Source organism: Tachypleus tridentatus, chromosome 1, assembly GCF_004210375.1.
Source record: "Tachypleus tridentatus isolate NWPU-2018 chromosome 1, ASM421037v1, whole genome shotgun sequence".
Lineage (NCBI taxonomy): Eukaryota > Metazoa > Arthropoda > Merostomata > Xiphosura > Limulidae > Tachypleus > Tachypleus tridentatus.
This window is the reverse complement of record NC_134825.1, coordinates 51,761,642-51,782,566: the sequence shown is the minus strand read 5'-3', so window position 1 is coordinate 51,782,566 and position 20,925 is coordinate 51,761,642. Positions and strand designations below refer to the sequence as shown.

Here is a 20,925-nt window from a genome sequence, read left to right as displayed (position 1 = left end):
GAAGCTTATGAGGCCTGCTTGTTTCACTCGGCCATAATTCCATTCGTCATATCCGAGTTCGAGGTAAAAATTCTGTTTCGTTGACTCTAAAGAAAAGACGCAGAAGATTGTTCCTTATCAAGATGAATAAGGTGGAATTGTGAAGAAAGAATATTGATTGATTAAGTTTCATTATCACATAACTAGAACCGGTTCACAAGACCATTAACACACTCTTATAATCAGGTCTTCGGTACAACGTCTATTCAACTGTTTGACAAGAGGTTCTAGCAATTGATTTATCATACACGTAACTGTCTTTAGTGGATAGCTACGAAAGCAAGAATAGCTTTGTCTCTTTTTCTACAATAGCTGTTCTGTAACGTTTATCTATTTAGGTATTTCCTGCAAAGTCTCAAATCAACATTCTTACTTCTGATAAAGATATTGACTTATTATACAATTATGACTTTGTGGAGAAGTAAATGAACTACCTTAATATATTAATATCATCTTCTTCCTGCTTTTATTTTAAATTGTAGCACATCATTCACTGTTGAAACTGTTAAAATATTTACAAAGCACTAACATCGTTTAACGTATTTGTCGAAACGTCACAGCAACGACACATATTAATTATGCATGCCATTTAAGAAAAATCCTGCATGGCAATCTGAGGGTCTTGGGTTCTCATCCCCGTCGCACCAAACAGGCTTGCCTTTTCAGCCGTGGTGGCGTTATAATGTTACGGTCAATCCCACTATTCGTTGGTAAAAGAGTAGTCCAGGAGTTGGCGGTGGGTGGTGATGACTAGCTGTCTTCCCTCTAGTCTTACACTGCTAAATTAGGGACGGCTAGCGCAGATAGCCCTCGAGTAGCTTTGCGCGAAATTTTAAAACAAACAAACAAACAAGCTTTGTGCAAAATTTAAAAAACTTAAAAAAAACTTAGCAATTAAACTAATGTCATATTCAGGCTTAAATTTGAGGTAATTGTAATGTAACGCCAGATTTTGATTCGATGATACGTACTTAAAGATAAAAGCTAATAAAAACTGACATCGAACAAATACTTTACTAGCAGAGTCGGTAGGTGGCACTGTTTTACTTTCTCTTGCCTGCAGTCACTTTGCCCGAACAAATAATAAATGAGAACTGTGATAGGCAGTGGTCAAACAGGCAGCCAAGCTCTCCCAGATGGACAATTAAATAGCCTTTTGTTTCCGTTGGAGACAGCAAAGAGGATTAACAGCAGATAATCGTCCCAACTTCAGTACCGACTGTATATAGCTAGCGACAAGAATCTACTTCTCAATTACAAGAAAAACAAAGCAACAGAATCTGGAATGGGAAGTTTCTAAGACTAGACAACTGGAGGAGTCTTTATTCCATATCTTAGTTTCGCATTCTTTGTTACAAATAAACAATTTTTTTTTTCCTGTATCACCCATCTAGGTATTGTACCTTGCATGACACGAGAATAAATTGTTGGCATAATACAACAGTTCCAAGCCTATTAACCACGTCCTTTAAAACTGCTTAAAAACACAGTTCGACGGTTATACCCAATAGGTTACTTTTGGAATGAATGCTGATTACTTGTAGTTATATATAAAAAAATGCGGCACTCATTCGAAGCCAAAAATTGTCAATAACTACATTTCGGTTCTAACTGTTCCACAATGTATAATTAACCGAAGTCGATGTGGTGTTTTGGCTTCTGGTGCATGACGAATATCAGAAATCAAGAACAACATGTAATGTTATAAGAATACACACACACCTACACGTGATCCTGCAGTTTCCACAAAAGTTACACCTTTAAGCATTAATTCTATATCACAAAAAAACAAATACAGCCGTTAAATTGTTTCATAGTAATGTTATTGCCTGATACAAAATCATAATCACAAAATGTAAATCTTTAATGTGGAATACTGAATCATACATTATTGTAATTACAATTTACTTCTATAGTTGTTTTTAAGCTTTAACGTACAATAACCCGCCTACCCGGACAATATGATTATACATGGATATTTGAAAACATGCTATTATTAGTAACTGTAACTAAGAAAATGAAGGCCTGTTGGAAATGATGAGAAGCACGCGCTGCATTGAACATCCTTCAAGTAACAGTTTATAAAGAGAATAACTGAGCAGGTCTTCATTGGAACAGTTGATTAAGCCTAAATGTTTCAAAGTGAGAAACTGGTGTTTGTATTCAAAGTAAGCTAATTATGTAAATACCAACGTAGTTTTTAAATGGATTTGTTTTTCAAGTCATTATCATACCATGAAGCTCACTTTTGAAATTACAAATTCGCGTAAGGTTTATGGAGTCTGATGAATAATTATATAATGTATATACATATACTTTACTAGATACGTATATTCTCATGAAGTCATTAACTACTGTTGTAACAATAGGTTTTAGGGCAACTAAGTGTTTAAAAAAGGCCACAACGTGATCTAAAATAAATGATATATTAATTTTATGTTACTGTATCAATGCCTGAACGAAAGCGAAAAACACTGTCTGTAGTCTTAGAATAAGATGTAACCAGAATTTCACTTTAAAACAATGAACAACTTACCATGATTTCTATTCTACAAAAAACCGAATATTTGGTTATAAAACCAAATTGGTGTAATAAAACCTTTTGATCAGTTAATTTTCTTCAACTTTCTACAGAAAGAAAAGTTGCTGTACTTAAAGTAACGAACGTATCTGTAACTTTCGCTGCGTAAGGTTTTATTTTTCAAAACTTTCTGTATTACACTTTTTGTGCATTCAATTTTCAAAGCTTTTTGTTAAAGAAAAATGATAAATCCTCTGGACAAATTAAAGAACACCTAAACGACACAATAAATAAACCTTTAAAAACTACATATCTGAAGCATGTAACAAAACAAACAAACTCCATTGTACACATGTATTTACCCAACAACCGTTACATACCAAAGCCCTTAATTTGAGTCTGCGTCACAAAGACGCTACCATTCTAGAAAGAAAACCTTCAGTTGCTACAAAGAAAAAATCGCTAGTTTCTCACTCGTAAATCAGGGGAATTTCATAAAAGTATTCTTCTAACACAAAACAAGTTTCAAAGTTTTCTGTTTATTAAAAATAAAACAAAGTAATGACATAAAAGATTTCAGCAATTAAACTTACTCTAAGATATATAATTAAATTTAAGTATATACTTCTTACACTTTCTATGTAGCAAGCGGTTGTCTCCTCTGTCTAAGTCTACACTAATTCTTGGGGCCAACATCGTGCTAGAATAATAACAAAAAATTAGAAAATGAGAAACTCAACAAAACTTGTCTTATTGTTTTCTCAACTATAAAAGATAAAAACTCCCAGAACTTTATTTGTTTATAACCTCACCGGAAATACGGCTTTATTATCTAGTGAGAATTCTAACAGTATGTAGATGAGATCGAAAGTTGAAGAAAAAAAAAAGATTTAAATAAAACACAAAAAACATAACATTAGCCTTTGGTTTGGTAATGACTGTATACACAAAAGATACCTTTAATATTCAATAAGTTGAACATTTTACTACATAAGTTTGTCTTTATTTTTCTGAGTGTCTTAGTACAATTTAGTATATGTTTCGTATTAGTACAAGAACGCAAACAACTAAAGAATAATCTAAAAACAAACAAATATGTTTCATAAAATCTCGAAAGAAGAATAAGGTCAAGGGTAAGCAATAAAGACTTCGGATCAGTGCTTTAATAATGGCGAAGACTGAAATGATAATTATATAGTTTAATTTTGTCTCACAAATAAACGTTGTCACAGACCGAGATATAAATTGTACTTCATTCCTTTCGTTTGTAAAGATAACCCTTTGATAATTGCGTTATAGTTTTTCCATGACTAATTATTATCGTTTTTAATTACTTTATTAGAACATATGAAAAAAGTGTTCGTGCAATGGCAAAAGATGATCTAATTTCGGCACACGAATTATATAAAATGTTTGGGTTTCTTTTTTTAGCGCAACCATTTCAATTTCTACCAAATAATTTTATTTGTCGGGTGTCTAAAGATAATTTTACTCGGCCTAGAGGGAAACAACCACACCTCTCCTCCCAACGGTTATTATATTTAACTACTCTCTTTCCAAGAAATTTCTTGACTGGTCTCAGTTTATATGTACCTATTTAGATGAAAGCAGACACGAATAAACTTAGAAATAAGGGTTCTTCATAACGGTTAAGAAATAAGGGTTCTTCATAACGGTTATCATTTTTATCATACTCCACATTTTGAAGTTAGAGGACTCAGATGTAAAGACGATATTCTGTATTTACAAGTAAATGTTATCTTTGTTAAAGTACCCGTTATTCCTCGAAACTTGCTAACTAGAACGCCACAAACTGATACGTTTTTCCCGTATTTAGCTTTTCAGCACATTTAATTTTACTATGATAATTTATTGGTAAATATCCCTCGACAGAAAGTACTTATAACAGAAAAAAATTGTTTAATTTAAAAAGCTAAAAACAAACATTTTAATGAAAAATAATATTAATGGTCATTATAACAAAAACGATTAAAATTCTCGTTAGAAACAAGTTTAGTGAACGACGCTATTAACATTTTCTCAGAAATGTACCTGAAAACAACACACATTTTTCAACTTTTTCCTTTAAAACTTTCGTTCTTAATAAACTGACTTTCGTTATATATAGGATGGCCCGTAAGTTCCTACCCATCCATATGTTATTATGTTATATTCAATTACGCATGTATTATAAATTTGTTTCTTTTTTTTCAGAGAACTATGGCCGATGTAAGCCCATTTACACTTGAAGAGCGTATTGTGACAAGTACGTGGGTACATGAGCACAAGAATACTGGTAACACCACACAGATACACTGGATACATAAGATATATGGATGGGTAGGGACATATGGACCACCCTGTACATGTTTTTATCAATGATCTAAAACTAAAAGTTGAAATATTTGGCGTGTACCTTTCTCTATGATTGCTCATTACGTAAACTAATACTGTAAACGTCCACAGGAATGTAGCTTGGCTTACAACATGAAGAAAAATAGTTCAGACAAATTAATTAGAGAAATAATTATATGGAAGTGCTTTCGTACCTAATGCTGTGGAACATGGAACGGGTTGAGCCTTCCAAGGAAGAAGAGGATTTTACTGATTAGAAACCCGGATGTACAAGCTGCGGACGTTTCGCTTGATCAGTGTGACAGACAAAAAACCTGAACGTGAGCCCGACAGCAAATGAGATCAAATTCTTATAATACTATACCGAGTAAAAGGATTTAACCTTGGGGACGTTTTACACACTTGTCTTGTTTCGCTATTCATATCACGGCTCATTCGAGCAGTGCTGGTAACGTAATATCTGTGATAATTTTATTCTATCTCTTTACAAAGAGTAAAATAAAGGTATGCCACCTAGTTATTTAATATGAAGAAAATTAATTTTTGAAGCTTTGTTAAAACAAATTCAAAGTTTAAGTAAAATTCACAAAGTATTGAATACGTTATACATGTTTAAATGAAGTTAATGTTTAATTAAAATACACAGAGTATTGAATACGTTATATTACTACTATTTTTAATATGCAAATCAACAAGTTATGGAAACAACTACATAAAACGATAGGTCTCAAAACTATATTATGGCTTTCCTTTGGTAGTACAATGTAATCGGAACTTAATTGCTTTCTGACAGGGTTTGTAACAGCCTCTTCCGACACAAAGCATTCATATATTTTGAATAAAGACGTGTTTAGTTGGGTAATTTAGAATTTCCAAGACGAGAGCATCTCTTCTACCTAATGGTGGTGACAAAAACGCACACACCTAAAGGAATGTAGATTAAACTTGACCACTAAGGACACCAAAAAAGAGGCAACAAGCTGAGCCTCAGCTGTGACATCTTATAACGGATAAAAATTCACAAATACAAAGTTCAAAACACAAGTCATGTAAACACCAGTTGCTTCCATAATATAACCATTCAACTGTCGCATACTTCATTCTTGGAAAATGAAACGAGTATTCATGCTATTTCATACGAAAACATATCGCTCAAGTTGGCTGATGTTGCACTTATGGATTTCTTGTGATTGAAATGTTGAAAAAAACATTGGAATGGATTATGAAAAGCCATCCGAGAGGAGAAATTTGCTTTGCATACGAAGCCTTTATGACTGAGCCTTTTGCAAAGGAAACTACTTTTCATGGCCACTGTCAAGGCTCAGAAAAGAATCAAAGGGAGTGACAAAAGGGATTATAATGGAGTAGCGATGTTAAAAAATAAATATAATGTACTCAACCTCTCTATATATACATATTATTAGACTTAATTGGATATTTCAATTGTTATGTTACTCGTTTTTGGAAAATCACAACACTTAATCGTACACTCCAATAAAACTGCAAAGGCTTGAAAAATAAAATAATGAAATTATACGTATTTCAGTTTTGGTGTTGACCCGCGTTTGGCAGTTTCAAACTTTTAATTTTGAGTTTTTAGCCTACGGAGAAATCAATTTGCCGATTACCTCATTTTATCGTCTAAGTAAGGAATAAACAAGATTCGAACTCCTGCAGCTACTTCCATAAATACATACAAAACCGGTTTAATATGATGGCTAAATATTGTGACTTCTTCCAAACAAATAAACAAAATGGTTCTGTTTCATTCATAGGTTGGGCACGTATATGCTGTTATTTCAAGGATATCTTAAGACAATATTCTCAAATGAGAATAGAATGTATAAAAAAACAGTTTAGTAAGATCGCTATTGCATTTATAAATATGTCCTACATTCATCCTGTATCCAAATACAATAAACAAGTTATACAACTATCCGTAAAATCGTAAGGTTTATTTTACTGATATGTGCGTGTATTTAAAATATTCTATTTTTACTATAAATACAATATTTAATTAAGTTTTAAAACAACGGCTCATTTAAGCTGTTTTTATTCTTTTATTTAAATGTAGACGAGATCGAACTGGACTTTTTGAAAAACGTTTTACGTCACCACTGACGATTTAGATCTAAGATTCTAGGCCATTCACTTTTAGGTGTTATATGACTAAATAATAAAAGATGAAACGTATTAGATCTAAGGTTTCCTCATGGAACAATTGACTAAAAAGTAACGACTGAGTCCGACTTTTTTGGTCTTGTGACCTATATTTTTTGATAAATTTCAAACCAACCAGTTTTCAGGCGTTGTAGGCTTATTCATAACTGTTCTGAAATCACTGAACAAGCACAGAAACAAATAAATAAAGTTTGTTAAATAAAAATATATTGAAAGACCAGCATACGCAGTCAAAGAAGCATTGGCCCGGGATGGCCAGGTGGTTAGGACACTTGACTCGTAATCCGAGAATGCTTGCCCTTTCAGCGTTGGATGAGTTATAATGTTACGGTCAATCCCACTATTCGTTGGTAAAAGAGTAGCCCAAGAGTTGGCGGTAGGTAGTGATAACTAGCTGCCTTCCCTCTAGTCTTACACTACTAAATTAGGGACGGCTAGCGCAGATAGCCCTCGTGTAGCTTTGCGCGAAATTCAAACTAAACTAAACCAAAGCCAAAAAATTATTTGTCATACAACACAACCTTTTAAAGTTAAAAATTGATGACTACGAATGTGATAGCAGAAAAGGCACGTAATATAATAAACTGCTGTTGACACAGCATCTTATATTGAGAACATGTTAATAGGCAATACTTAAATGTAGTAACAATAAAGAATTTATTGTTGGAAATGTGTTAAAAGGAGGGACAAAAATTTAAAAAAAGGCTTAATAACACAATTCATAAAGTTTTAGATTACTAGAAGAAATTTTATTATTTTTATAGTTTGATTAGATGTTTGTATTTCAAATTATGCTATTTGTATATCGGTAGCAGCCACGCCTGTTTGTTATAAATAAACAGAAATATATGCAGTAAATTTCAAACACATATAAGAACAGTAAAGCTAGCACTAAAATTTGTATGCTACTACATGAAAGTCAAAGTATTAAAGTTACTTGTATTAGGTATACATTCAGTCTACTAGTATTTTGAAAGTAAACCTGCCAAACCGAATTATTATGAAATACAGGTTCGAATCTCGAAAACATAACTAATGCATTCATAAATTATTATATGGCATTTAACAGCAAATTGTCTGAATTTTTTTTTGAGCTGGAAAAGAAAGTTGGATAATTATTTGAAACAAGAAGCTTCTGGAATGTCCACAGTCAGTGATCAAATAAATAAGACTGGTAAGCAAACGTTAATATCACCATAGAAAATCAAATAAGATATAAACGTAATTATACAGACGGCGCAAATGGAATTCCAGCTCACTGTAATTACTCAACAAAAAACACACGACAAACTAAGGCTCGGTTTCTGTTGATGTCGGTACTCTGGGAATGAACGTAATGATGAAATTACAAGTTGTGCTGGTTCTCGTTGATCCTACCGGTGTGTGCGAAGAATGCCAAGGTCATTTGTGAGGTGTACAAATATTTTATTGTATACTTTTTCTAAGACGAAATGTCCCCTGTAATATCCTACAAAAAACACAGCTCATATGCAGGTATTCAAAGATAGCCTTGAGCATGTTATATTATCGTAATTATGACTTTAACAGAATCAGATGCCGTCAAAGATAACAATTTTTACACCAGGTTTCGAAGCAATTAGGCTTATCACAAGAGAGACTTTAATTAACGTTGCCCATTGAAAGCACTTAACAAACCATGAAATACAGCAATGCTGCCAAATCCCCATTTAGAAAAAAACAACAACAAAATAAAACTGGTCATCTACAACCTATTTTTACCACCCTTGTCTACTTTAGATATTGCTTTAAGTAATTGCTGTCTCTCTACTTGGTAAAAATATAAGGATACAATAATATATCTATGTTAAGCAGTCCTCCTTTGTATTGTTTATTATTTAGTATATACTCAAGAGATAGACTAAATGTTTTGAGCAAATGAATTATTCTAGTTAGAGAAACATGCTGTGTAGATTAAAAACCAAAATCCATTTCAATCAAACGGAAAATTTATATATGTTATATAATTACGTGTAATTATGGGAGGAAAACTGTAGGAAAAACTAACAGCGTGATACTGAACTTTTCATTAAAAGTTAGAAAAAAAAACATTATGAAGCGTTTAGATTTTTTTATCTTGGTCACTATCCTACAAAGTTATTTTAGGCTAAAGTTGGTAGGATTAGGGTTAACCTGCGGCAATTGATATAACCTCTCAATAGATGCATGGTAAGTGTTTTGATGTATTATGTCATATACGTTGATAGCAAAAAAGAAGAGAAAGAAATAGAGGATATTTCCAAAAATAAATGACAGAATAATCTATCAGTAATACTTTTTAATACTTTCACTACTCTGCTGTTAACTGTACATTGTTTTCATAACACAATTATCCTAATAGGAAACAAACCCTAGACAGGATATTATTTATACTTGAGCTGGTATGTTACATGACGTCTACATCTAAATGTTTCACTTAGGTATTTCCTCTGCCTGTGTTTAATTCGGTGGTATTCAATTTGTTCTTTACACAGTGGAAGCGCTTCGTGATAACTTCTACAACAAGGAAGTTGCCATTTGACTCTTTATCACCAGATGTAGCTCTTCTCAAACAGCGAGAGAGAGAGAGAACTAAAAAAAAACAACATTGCACATCCTCACAGCCCTTGACGACGCAATAACGACGCTATAGATTTGGGCCTAATGAAGCCTAATGAATCAGGACATTATAGGGTCATTGTGACAGTAGGTTTGCTGTCTAAATAGGGCGTGTCAATGGCCATCAACTGGACAAAGTTGTTCAGCCAAAGAAGGACATCACTGAACCTCCAGTCTTCACACTTCCTGCTAACTACTGTTAGTGTCAGAGAACTAATTTTTCATCAGGAGGAGCCTTCCTCTAGCTTTCAGGGTGGACGACAAGCTCGACTTTACAAGTGCTAATAAGACCATTCAAAGAAGCACAGTGTAGCATTACTGTGAGCAAAAATGATATGTGGAAAAAATTTAAATAATCTTGAGTCAGTTGTTCAATATTTTTCATTACTGGCAATTCGTGGCAAAGATCTGGAACTTTTTCCACTGTTAATGCTGCATACACACACACAAAAAAAAATTGCTCATGTTCTAAGATTAAGTTTTCATACCGAAAAAAAGTGATTGATTATTTATTTTCATGCTTAAATATGTTTTGTTATCTGTCGAAATTCCTCTCATTGCTAGACTAATTAACGTTCTGCAGACGTTATTGGTGAGAAAATCGGACCGACTTATATTTCGTAAAATTCTAGAAAAGGAACGTACACGATAGACAAACGGTGATAACTATTTTGTATTAGAAATATAAAGCACTGTTTTCCTTTTTTCAACGAACCCCATCGCGGAATTACAATTTCCTTTATGAGAGGATTTGAAACATCTCTTGTGAATCGAACGAAATTCATTAACATGTCAAGAGCTAAGCCTACGGGAATTAAAAAGAAGGTTATAGATTTTAGAGCAAGCAGTAATTTAGATAGTTAAGGACTTATTGTTCAGTAAAAGATAAAGAAACGTACTGCTCCAGATGATCCTCTGCACAGCGCAGGGATTTACTAGATCGACAGTCTGAGTGAAAATTAGTGCTTCTTTGGCTGAAAGAAGAGGGGCAGATAAGGGTGTTCTTCTCTGTACTACAGACTTTTTTCTACAGTGTGTAGGGTCTACTTTAATCAACCCTTATATAGCTTCTAGTCCTAACAACACAAGCATGTACTCGTCTTTATTAAAAATTTAAAGTCTAGGAAATAAAGACCTGGAAACGGAAAGAAGCACATAGACATGGAAAAGTTAAAAAGTCGTTGATAACTATAAGAGGTACTGATCTATTTAACTAAATTAATCTTTTGTTGATTTCCTGATGTGCATATGCTATCGAGTTTTCTTGTAGATTAAATTCTTTTATATATTTTTTTTCTCAAAATACCGATTATTTTTTTGTCTTCCAGAGTCAGCCTTACTAAATAGAACGAAAGCTCGATCGAAATAAAAGAAAATTCCTGTTCTGTTGAGGGTCGGAGTTATTAAAATCTAAATATCATAACCTTCTGAAAAAGGTGCATCATAAAAAATGCAGACGTTAAGAAGTTGAATTCTCAAATCACTCACAATACATACCAGGTGGTCTACACAATTCTGGTGCCAACTATTATAACTTAAAAATTTTAGAGAGAGAAAAACAGCCTTATAAGACTAGTTGCTTAGTTATAATTTATACAAGCATTACTAAGTACATACATATATATGTACAGATTTATATGTGTGTGATAAGCCTGGTGATGTTTCATGATTCTTTAAAAGAAAATACTTGAATGAACCCTTCCGAGCCGGAAGGTGTTGGCTTGTTATACATGTTTCACGGCACTTTCGTGGTTTGGTAGTCACGTAAAGTGTTTGGAAGCTTGACTAACTCAGAGAAACAGGTTCTTGATAGTAAAATACACTTTTTTGTCCACGAAATGTGAAGGGAAGTAAGTTTTTCACAGTTTTTCTTTCAGCTTAGAGTAATAATTCTAATAATCAATGTAATAAAGGTAATAAAGGTGTTCCCACATTCTTAAGGCTAGTTTCTTGCAAGTACCTGTGAAATGTTTTCGTTTGTAGTTTGTAAAGGAACCATCAGCATTACATTTATTGGTGCAAGACTTCAAACTCTGGGCTTTCGTATTTGTAAGAGTTGTTCTTGTGAAACTAAGACACTTTTGCCAGAATCAATTATAATGAAGCTGTCTAAACATTTGGTTAATTTGAATTTCAATTGATTAACAACTAACAAAAGCCTTTATAGGTACTTAAATGACAGAAACATGATTTCCCACGAACGCCCGGGAGTAAGAGAATATCTTAGTTTTACTGAACCGAACAAAGCTTATAAGCAAAATTTTCATTTATCTCAGGATTTATTTATTTCTTACTGGACCCGACATGACTAGGTGGTTAAGGCGCTCGACTCGAATCCCCGCCACACCATACATGATCGGCCTTTCAGTCATTGGGGTGTTATAACGTCATGGTGAATCTCACTGTTCGTTGGTAAAAGAGTAACCCAAGAGTAGACGGTGGGTGATGCCTTTCCTCTAGTCTATTACTGCCCTCGTGTAACTTTGCGTGAAATTCAAAACAAACAACTCCAACTAGCTGTCATTAAAAAAAAAATCACTTATTAAATATGATTTTTTTCAGTTTGAAAAGAATTAATTAGTAATCTGTGAGCATCATACATGAAAGTACAAAGGTCAAAACTCGATATAGGATGCTTATCTTACACAATGAAGGGGTCATGCTAATAAGACTGATATCAGATGAAACACTCCGTCATATCTGTAAAATTAACTTAAACATCGGGATAAAATATTTCTGTCTTTAAGACAGAAGACATCGATTTCTAAGCACGCTTGACTAACTTAAGCTCTGTTGTCAAGTCACAAAGGTGATTTCAAAATTATTCACGAAAATAATCTGATTACGTGAGAATATACAATGGATTCCATCTGTGAGAAGTAACTGCTGTTGACATTTATGTCCTCTACGATTTTGTAGACAGCCAATAAGAATGAAACTAATATTGGAATTCTTTGTCTGCTTAAATCTTTGCAAAGCTTGTAAGCAAAGTTTTTATTGTGTAATAAATCACTGAGACATAATGAAGGCTTAAGTTTGTCTAGTAACATTGGTCAAAAGAAAACAGTTTGAAATAATTTCTTCACCTTTACATAGTAAAATAAAAAATTAAGTTGTCATATTATTTAATGATTTTTACACTTATATTTTCAGATTGAAAAAATGACATATATCTTTCTTGTTAGTAAAACTTATTTGTCCCCCAGTGGCTCAACGATATGTCTGCGGACTTACAACGCTAAAAACTTGGTTTCGATACCCGTGGTGGGCAGAGCACAGATAGTCCATTGTGTAGCTTTGTGCTTAATTCAACAACAACAAAACTTAAGTTGCATGTTCTTAGTTTATGAAACGAACGACGTTTTACGCAACGAAGTTATCAATAGCAGAAGAAAATCGTCAGCTTTCCATAAGTAATAGAGGGCGGCCGTTAGAGTAAACTCCAATGTTCCCGCTCGTGATTCTCTGGAGCCCAGTACTCGAATTCAAAAGATTAAAAGTAAATATATTAGGATGTATTGGGAAGACTATTAAAGCTAGACAAAAATTTGAAAACGCCTAGCAAGCTGAACAGATTCTGAAACCTTAAGTAGTACTTTAACTGGTATATAGCATTGTCTAGCTGAACAGATTCTGAAACCTTAAGCAATACTTTAACTGGTATATAGCATTGTCGAGCTGAACAGATTCTGAAACCTTAAGCAATACTTTAACTGGTATATAGCATTGTCAAGTTGAACAGATTCTGAAATCTTAAGTAGTACTTTAACTGGTATATAGCATTGTCAAGCTGAACTGATTCTGAAACCTTAAGCAATACTTTAACTGGTATATAGCATTGTCACACACCCTGTTAATTCCAGTTTGTTCTTGGCGATGAAATGTTTAGTGAGGGGTGTACTGATTTAAAAGACTATATGGGATGTATTGTGGGTGTTTTAAGATACAACCAACAAACACCTCTCGTTTACGGTTTGTCTTACTCCTATTCTGTTTTTCTACTAAGTAGCAGGTTTTCGATCACGAGTTTGACATGTTTCGCGTGTTTTAATTGATGGTTTACTGTTTTTATAGCATGTTTTTATTTATTAAGATACATTCCAATGTGCCATTACTTGGAAATAAACATGGATTTGTATTAGCTGATTAAGTAAAAGCGGTCGTTGTTTTAAACACCACACACACAAAAGATGAATTGTAATACACATGCCTTTTCCCATGTTTAAAATAACAAATATTATACTTTAATATAGAAATATTTCTCGCCTTTTTGCTTAAGTAATCATAATTATTAGCATAATCCGCGGTTTTGGTATATTTCAACATAGAAGGACAGGCGCGGACAAGTAAGTAGACTAAAGAACATGGAAACGAAGAAGCCTGTTAAGGGTTCAACCTTGATAGGGTTTATATTATCTATCTGCTTGTCTGATTCTTGATAGGGTTTATACTATCTATTTGCTTGTCTGATTTTTGATAGGGTTTATACTATATATCCGTTTGTCTGATTCTTGATAGGGTTTATACTGTCTATCTGCTTGTCTGATTTTTGATAGGGTTTATACTATCTATCTGTTTGTCTGATTCTTGATAGGGTTTATACTATCTATCCGTTTGTCTGATTTTTGATAGGGTTTATACTATCTATCCGTTTGTCTGATTCTTGATAGGGTTTATACGGTCTATCTGCTTGTCTGATTCTTTACTTAGTAAAACTGTGGATTTGTTACGCCTTAGAATACGGTCGTCATATCCATACATTCTGTTTTGACAGCTATCACACAGTGTAATTTCATTTAAATAAGTGTCACTTCTTCCTCGTACAGCGTAATTACGTATGCTATGGCACCATTTTGAATTAAACAAAATGAATTATTGACGACGCAAGAGACAGTGTTTTACAGTTTTGTTCTTTTTTCTGGGTTTTCAAAGATCCATTTTGTTTCCATTTTCCTTTTGTATTTGTATAATTGAAAAATGTCATTAGCTAAGCGGTAAATCAAATGAAAGCAGTTTCATTTCGTTGGGATAGATAAACGCAGCATTAATAAAAAACTACAGTACAAAAAAACATGCTACTTAGATGGCTATAGATTTGTCTGAAAGATTCGTGACTACCTTATTTTTACTTTATGTTATGTACGGATCTTCACCTTTGTGCAACAGGTACACATGAAAGTATACAAAATACGCAAGCGATTAAAATGTCAATAAACACACCAAACAGACCTTTTATTAGTTTAGAAGTACGTGCTAGAGCTAGGTTTAAGTACGTAGCTTTTTCCCAAAGCAGCACTAACTAGTCCGCGGGTACGATACTTAACGTTATCGGTCTGTTTGTTTTACCATGCGCGAATAACTACAGATAAAATTGTTAAAATATGGTCCTTAATACAAACAATGAGATTACTAATAATTAGTAGGCTTAATTGCAGATCTTACAAAATTATTTTGCAAATAATCTATGATATATATCAGCCGTATATGAAGTCGATTTTTACGGGTTTGTCAGAAGAGGAGGAAAAGCTTAGAAAAAAATAGTTTATTGTTTATCTTTAAAAAAAAATATGTGATTATAAACAGCATGTAATGATTGAAACAATTACTATACGTTTACATATTCAAATCATTTCCAAGTTTTATTACATTTACATAAATAAGATCGTATAAAGATATACAAAACAATTCCTCTGCGTGTGTTAGCTGATACGTAACTAAGCCTCTTACAACCACGTTCTTGCTTAACACGTAAACGATAGTTTTGACTTTTGTTTGTGTGTGTGTGTGTGTGCTGTACATTGTTACTGGATATTGTTAAAATCCTGACAGTGCATTTTTCAAATATTTAACCAAATTCTAAATTTTTAAGAAGAAAAAAACACCTTCCTCCTGTACAAACAGATAAGTGTATAATAAGCAATAAGTTCTCTGTGTACGTTTTTTTTTAACCAGCTTTCTGTAACGTTCTATTCATGTTCGTGGTGTTTCGTATTTACTCCCTATTATCTTTGAATGAATTATTTCAGTATATGGAGGTTCGTACAAAGTAATAGTAGGCAGTAAATAGAAAACTTCAGAACATCATTCATAATTTAAAAAAAAAATCTTTAAAAGTTTCTTAATCTTCTCTGAAGTCCTGAAATGCAGTAGAGGTTTTGTTTCTGTTTTTTAATGAAGCTCGTGGTGTAGTTGTGGAGAATTGTATAGAAGTTTAATGAAGTAGCTTATCTAGCGACAGACAGAAACACAGATTTTCCCTCACATAACCAGTTCAATCAATGAAGTGCTCAGTATAACAACATACGTTGAACAAAAACTTTTGACCTGAGTTAAAAACTGTAACATATAGCATGATCGAAATGTTTGGTTAAAACAGGTAGAATACAACAGGAAAGATGTGTTTATTTTAAAATTCTGGCTGAATGTTATATGTTATAATATTGCTACAGACTCGGATTAGAAATGAGTGAAAGAGACATTAATAACAGTGAAAAACTGGTGTTGTAAGTGAGATATCTATAATGCAACAAAACAGCAATACGCCAATGGAAATGCTGTCTCTCCGTATGTAACAGTGTATTGGCCTCTCTTAAAGTATCCATATAATGCTATTATAGCGTAGTTTTGATACAAATATCGTAAGTAACAGACCACTGTTGAGTAAATGAAACAAACATATTCCATTAAATTTGTGGTAAGTTTGATCTAAGTAAGAGATTGTTTTTTCTTCCCTATTTCTAAAAACGTTTTACGTGATAGAAAAAAAAAGAACATTATTCTCGAAGTTTGCGTCGCTGAATTGTAGAAATCCGATATTAAAACCAAAACAACTTTTATGAAGTTTAAATTCGTAGGTCTGTGTAATTGATTGCTTTTGCAAATGGCGCGTAACAGTCCTTTCAGATGCACCTTATTCATACACTGAGATAATAAAGATGTGTTCAGATCGGGGGGTGTATAATATCCAGTACAGGAATATTCCTTGTACTTAATAATATTGGAAAACAAATGAACAGCGGATCTATCCAGAACAAGACTTGCAATAAGTTGTACCACAGCCACGGTGAGCAAAGTGCAGCATCTTATAATGTAACACAATGCGTCCCAGGTAAGACATGCAATGTAATAAAAATGACCACTCCTGAAAAAGAGACACGAGTCACATGCACATAAACCGCTTCAAGAACATATCAGTCCAACCATCACCTACCTTAAGCAGCTAGAAAATGAAAAATGATACATACTATTTCATAAAGACACATACCTGTCTTATCGGCTGACGCAGCACCAATGAATTTCTATGGAACAGGACTGTTGAAACGAGTGCTAGGAAACCGTCGTCTATGTAACTAGTTTGTTTATGGAAAGCCGACAGGGAACAGTGGTATGCTTTTGACAAAAAACCCTTATGACAACGCCTTTTGTAATGAAAATTACAACGCAAGATTATTGCAAAAGTGTATGTATGGTCACCAAATATAGCATTACTGAATATGTCGACATGAACTGTAATGACATGATGATTCTTAACAACAAAAATTGCTCTAATATAACATTGTCAATCTCTTTATTTACAGCATTAAAAACATTATCTTTATATAACTATCCGTTGCAAGTAACAAATTCGCCACATATATATGGAAATACTAAATGCATATAACGAGACTGTACTGTTATTTGTTGAAACACGTGCTGAATATAACCAAACTATTCTACGTTTTTCTCGAAAATCTTATTGTGTTATAAGAGAGCATATAATAATACCTCTATAGGATGTTCTAAATATCTTACACTGTATAACAGTACTTGTATAGGATGGTTTAAATATCTTACACTGTATAACAGTACTTGTATAGGATGGTTTAAATATCTTACACTGTATAACAGTACATGTATAGCATGGTTTAAATATCTTACACTGTATAACAATACCTGTATTGAATGGTTTAAATATCTTACACTGTATAACAATACCTGTATTGAATGGTTTAAATATCTTACACTGTATAACAGTACATGTATAGCATGGTTTAAATATCTTACACTGTATAACAATACCTGTATTGAATGGTTTAACTATCTTACACTGTATTACAATACCTGGTTTACATATCCATCGAAAGTAACAAAATCTTGCTTCAGATACGGCTTAGACAAAAAATATATAGGATGCTTAGTATACTTGAAAACGTTGTTAATAAATTAAACCTATGTAAGAAAATTCTGGACGATTTTTCAAGATGTTAGTGCAGTTTTACATCAGACCTGATGAAAATCAGCGCTAGCAGTTCGAATCGTCATGCAAAGTTTCCTTGAACGACTCAGTCCAACAACAACGCATTTAAATTATATTATTCTTTGTTTAAATCTTGTCTGAAGCAAAACCTTGAAAGTTCTTGTGAAAACCTGAATGACTCAAACCACCTCTTCTCAAAAACTGTTATATTCAACGATCGCCTTACCTTCTCTTTGAGAGGTAGAGATTTTTACAGTCTTTTCATCTACAATTTAAACATCTGATGAAGAACTGAGCTACCAGCTTGAAACGTCGTCCGAAACTTCCCAAACAGATGTAGTCCCTTAACAACGACTTTGAAGTGTAGCAATACTTGTATCACGTAGTTTAAATATCTACTATGTATAATAATACTTGTATCACATGGTTTAACTATCTACTGTGTTTTCCAAATATTTGTATCACGTAGTTTAAATACCTAATGTGTATAACAATATTTTCATCAGGTGGTTTGATATCTACTTTGTATTATAATACTTGTATTACGTGGTTTAAATATCTACTGTGTATAATAATACTTGTATTACGTGGTTTAAATATCTACTGTGTATAATAATACTTGTATTACGTGGTTTAAATATCTACTGTGTATAATAATATTTTTTCGGGTGGTTTAAATACCTACTGCGTATAACAAGATTGACGATTCATTGCGTTGAAATACTAGTTGATGACAAAACCTAAACAATCTAGCTGAAGTAAAATGACATTCGTAGTACTTTATGACAATAAGTATAAATATTTCAATTATTTAAATTGAAAACTATATCTAAATTTAAAGTAAAGGAGATAAATAATTTTAATTTTTTGTTGTTGTTTGAAAAAAAAAAAGAGCAGCTGGTAACGAGAGTGATAAAAAAAAGCCCATTCCAGCTTAGTTACATGATATAAAGGCATCCAAAACACTTATTTCAGTATCTCATTTAAACTATGTAAGGTTTTGGTTTCTGTTTCTATGGTACTTCTACATCGTGGTAGCTTAAATAAGCGTAGACTGACAGAGGTTCCCCATTTGTATGTGTGATGAAGCACTTGTATAGACTAATCACTAGGAGTTTACAGCAAGAATTAAGTAAGCTTTACGAGCTTCCATTCCTTCTGTAAACCCATAGGATTTTAACAAAGACTACCTTTGATTAAACTATGATTACATCTATACAGAATCCTATGTTTAGTACAGGCGTGCCTGAGGGACTCGACACTTATCTTCGTTACGGAGTTAGAATACTGATGACTCTTCCAAGCCAACTTGTTAAACTTCAATAAATTTAATTCACTGTGGAAAAAATACACGTTCAATTCTTATATCCGAGAATACAAACCACGTTAAAAGCTAGAATCTTAAAAGATACTCAACACACTGAACAGAAGGGTCTCATTGGTCCTTAATGATCTGAAATGTTAATGTTTTTCCACAGACGTTTCTCATCGCAGTTGTATTTTTTCCCTTCTTTGCATACACATTAGAAATGTGTGTGTAAAGAGTCTTGAAGAAGAGAGGTAAGGGCATGATTTTTGTTTCCACTCCGTCTTTTTTATTCAAATGTAATTAAAGAAAGAAGTTGTAATCTTGTGCAGTCAATATTTGTAATTTATCAAAGTCTACAGTACCATGGTTAGAAATAATATTCATGAGAGTGTTCGGGCACATCTTCCATTTCAAAAGACTAGTTAATTAACACAACATCTGTCTATCAATCTGTCTATCTGCAAATGAACAAATTTTTCTTTGGTTCATTTAATTCCATTATTTCTTCTTAACCTTCATAAACATTAAAACGTTTCACAAAAACACAACCAAAATATTTTTTTAGCGAAACTAAACAATTATTAAACACATTTTCTCTGAACAATGGACTTTTTCAGTATTAAACACCATTTCCGTTATCGTGGTGTAAACTATATGAAATAATAAAGTATGATATGTATGTCTTGAACGCCTTTTTTTCTCAGAAACCCATCTGATTGTAAAGAAATTGTTCCACTTACAATACACCTGATTGATGACAAGATAAACTAACATTCAATTTCATTCACCATTCACCACTTCTTATACAATCAAAAGTTTCATGAAATCTTCTTCCAACTATATCTGTTGTAATTGAAAATAAAATAGCATTTCGTGAATCTGCATCAAAACTAAGTGAATAAATCCTATTTCGTGATTGTCAGAGATGATAAACTGAACGCAGGTTCACTACCGAGATCATGGACATGCTCCAAAGGTACGCATGTATGTGTTATCTGCACACATTAAACGAAAATCGACCTGATAGCGTAGCAGGGATCGGTCGATCAGCTAGGAATTTTAATTATTTTCAGTAAACGGAATTCTACAGGTGTTATAGTGAAAGATAATGACCCGGTAGGGTACATTTATTAAATAATATCTCCTTTGTGTGATCGCTGAAATTGATAATTTTCCATTATGATAAATGATGTTCATTTCCGTAAATTAATTCTCTAGTTAGTTACTACATTGAATTTGTTTAGTTTCTAAAAGGGTCAATTTAAACGAAACGAACGTTAAATTTGGCTCATTTTAACACTTCAACCATTCTGCACAATAGAACAAACATTAATTTGGATAAAGTTTTGCACGAACTGAATAAGTTTCCAAGCTCCCAAGCTATATATACAAATAGTATAGATACATTATAAACAAACTAGTATAAAACCTGATGACAACAGAAGCGCCTTTAGAATTTTACCTGTAACGATAAAATTCATCGTTTATGCACATATTTTCCGATGTTGAAAATGCAAAATCAGAAATATGTTTATAGAATCACATGTGTGAATGCATAATAAATGATTTTATAAGACTCACGACAATACCAAAATAATTTTCAGAACATGTCCGGCCACCACGCCCCTTTAAAAAAGCATAAACTATAGGTGCAGTTTTTGAACCAAA

The 20,925-nt window shown here is 33.0% G+C and overlaps 1 protein-coding gene across 7 annotated transcripts in view; it reads right to left on the bottom strand.

Moving 5' to 3' along the window:
- LOC143248550 (zinc finger homeobox protein 3-like) overlaps positions 1-20,925 on the bottom strand; it is a 175,890-nt gene that overhangs the window by 21,666 nt on the left and 133,299 nt on the right. Inside the window, exon 4 of one of the 7 annotated variants that reach the window (XM_076497046.1) lies at positions 3,193-3,260. The exons of the other annotated variants lie outside the window; for them this stretch is intronic. Coding sequence (XP_076353161.1) covers positions 3,232-3,260 — 29 coding nt within the window. The 3' untranslated portion in view covers positions 3,193-3,231. The remainder of the gene's footprint in view (positions 1-3,192; positions 3,261-20,925) is intronic. 7 annotated transcript variants of the gene reach the window in all.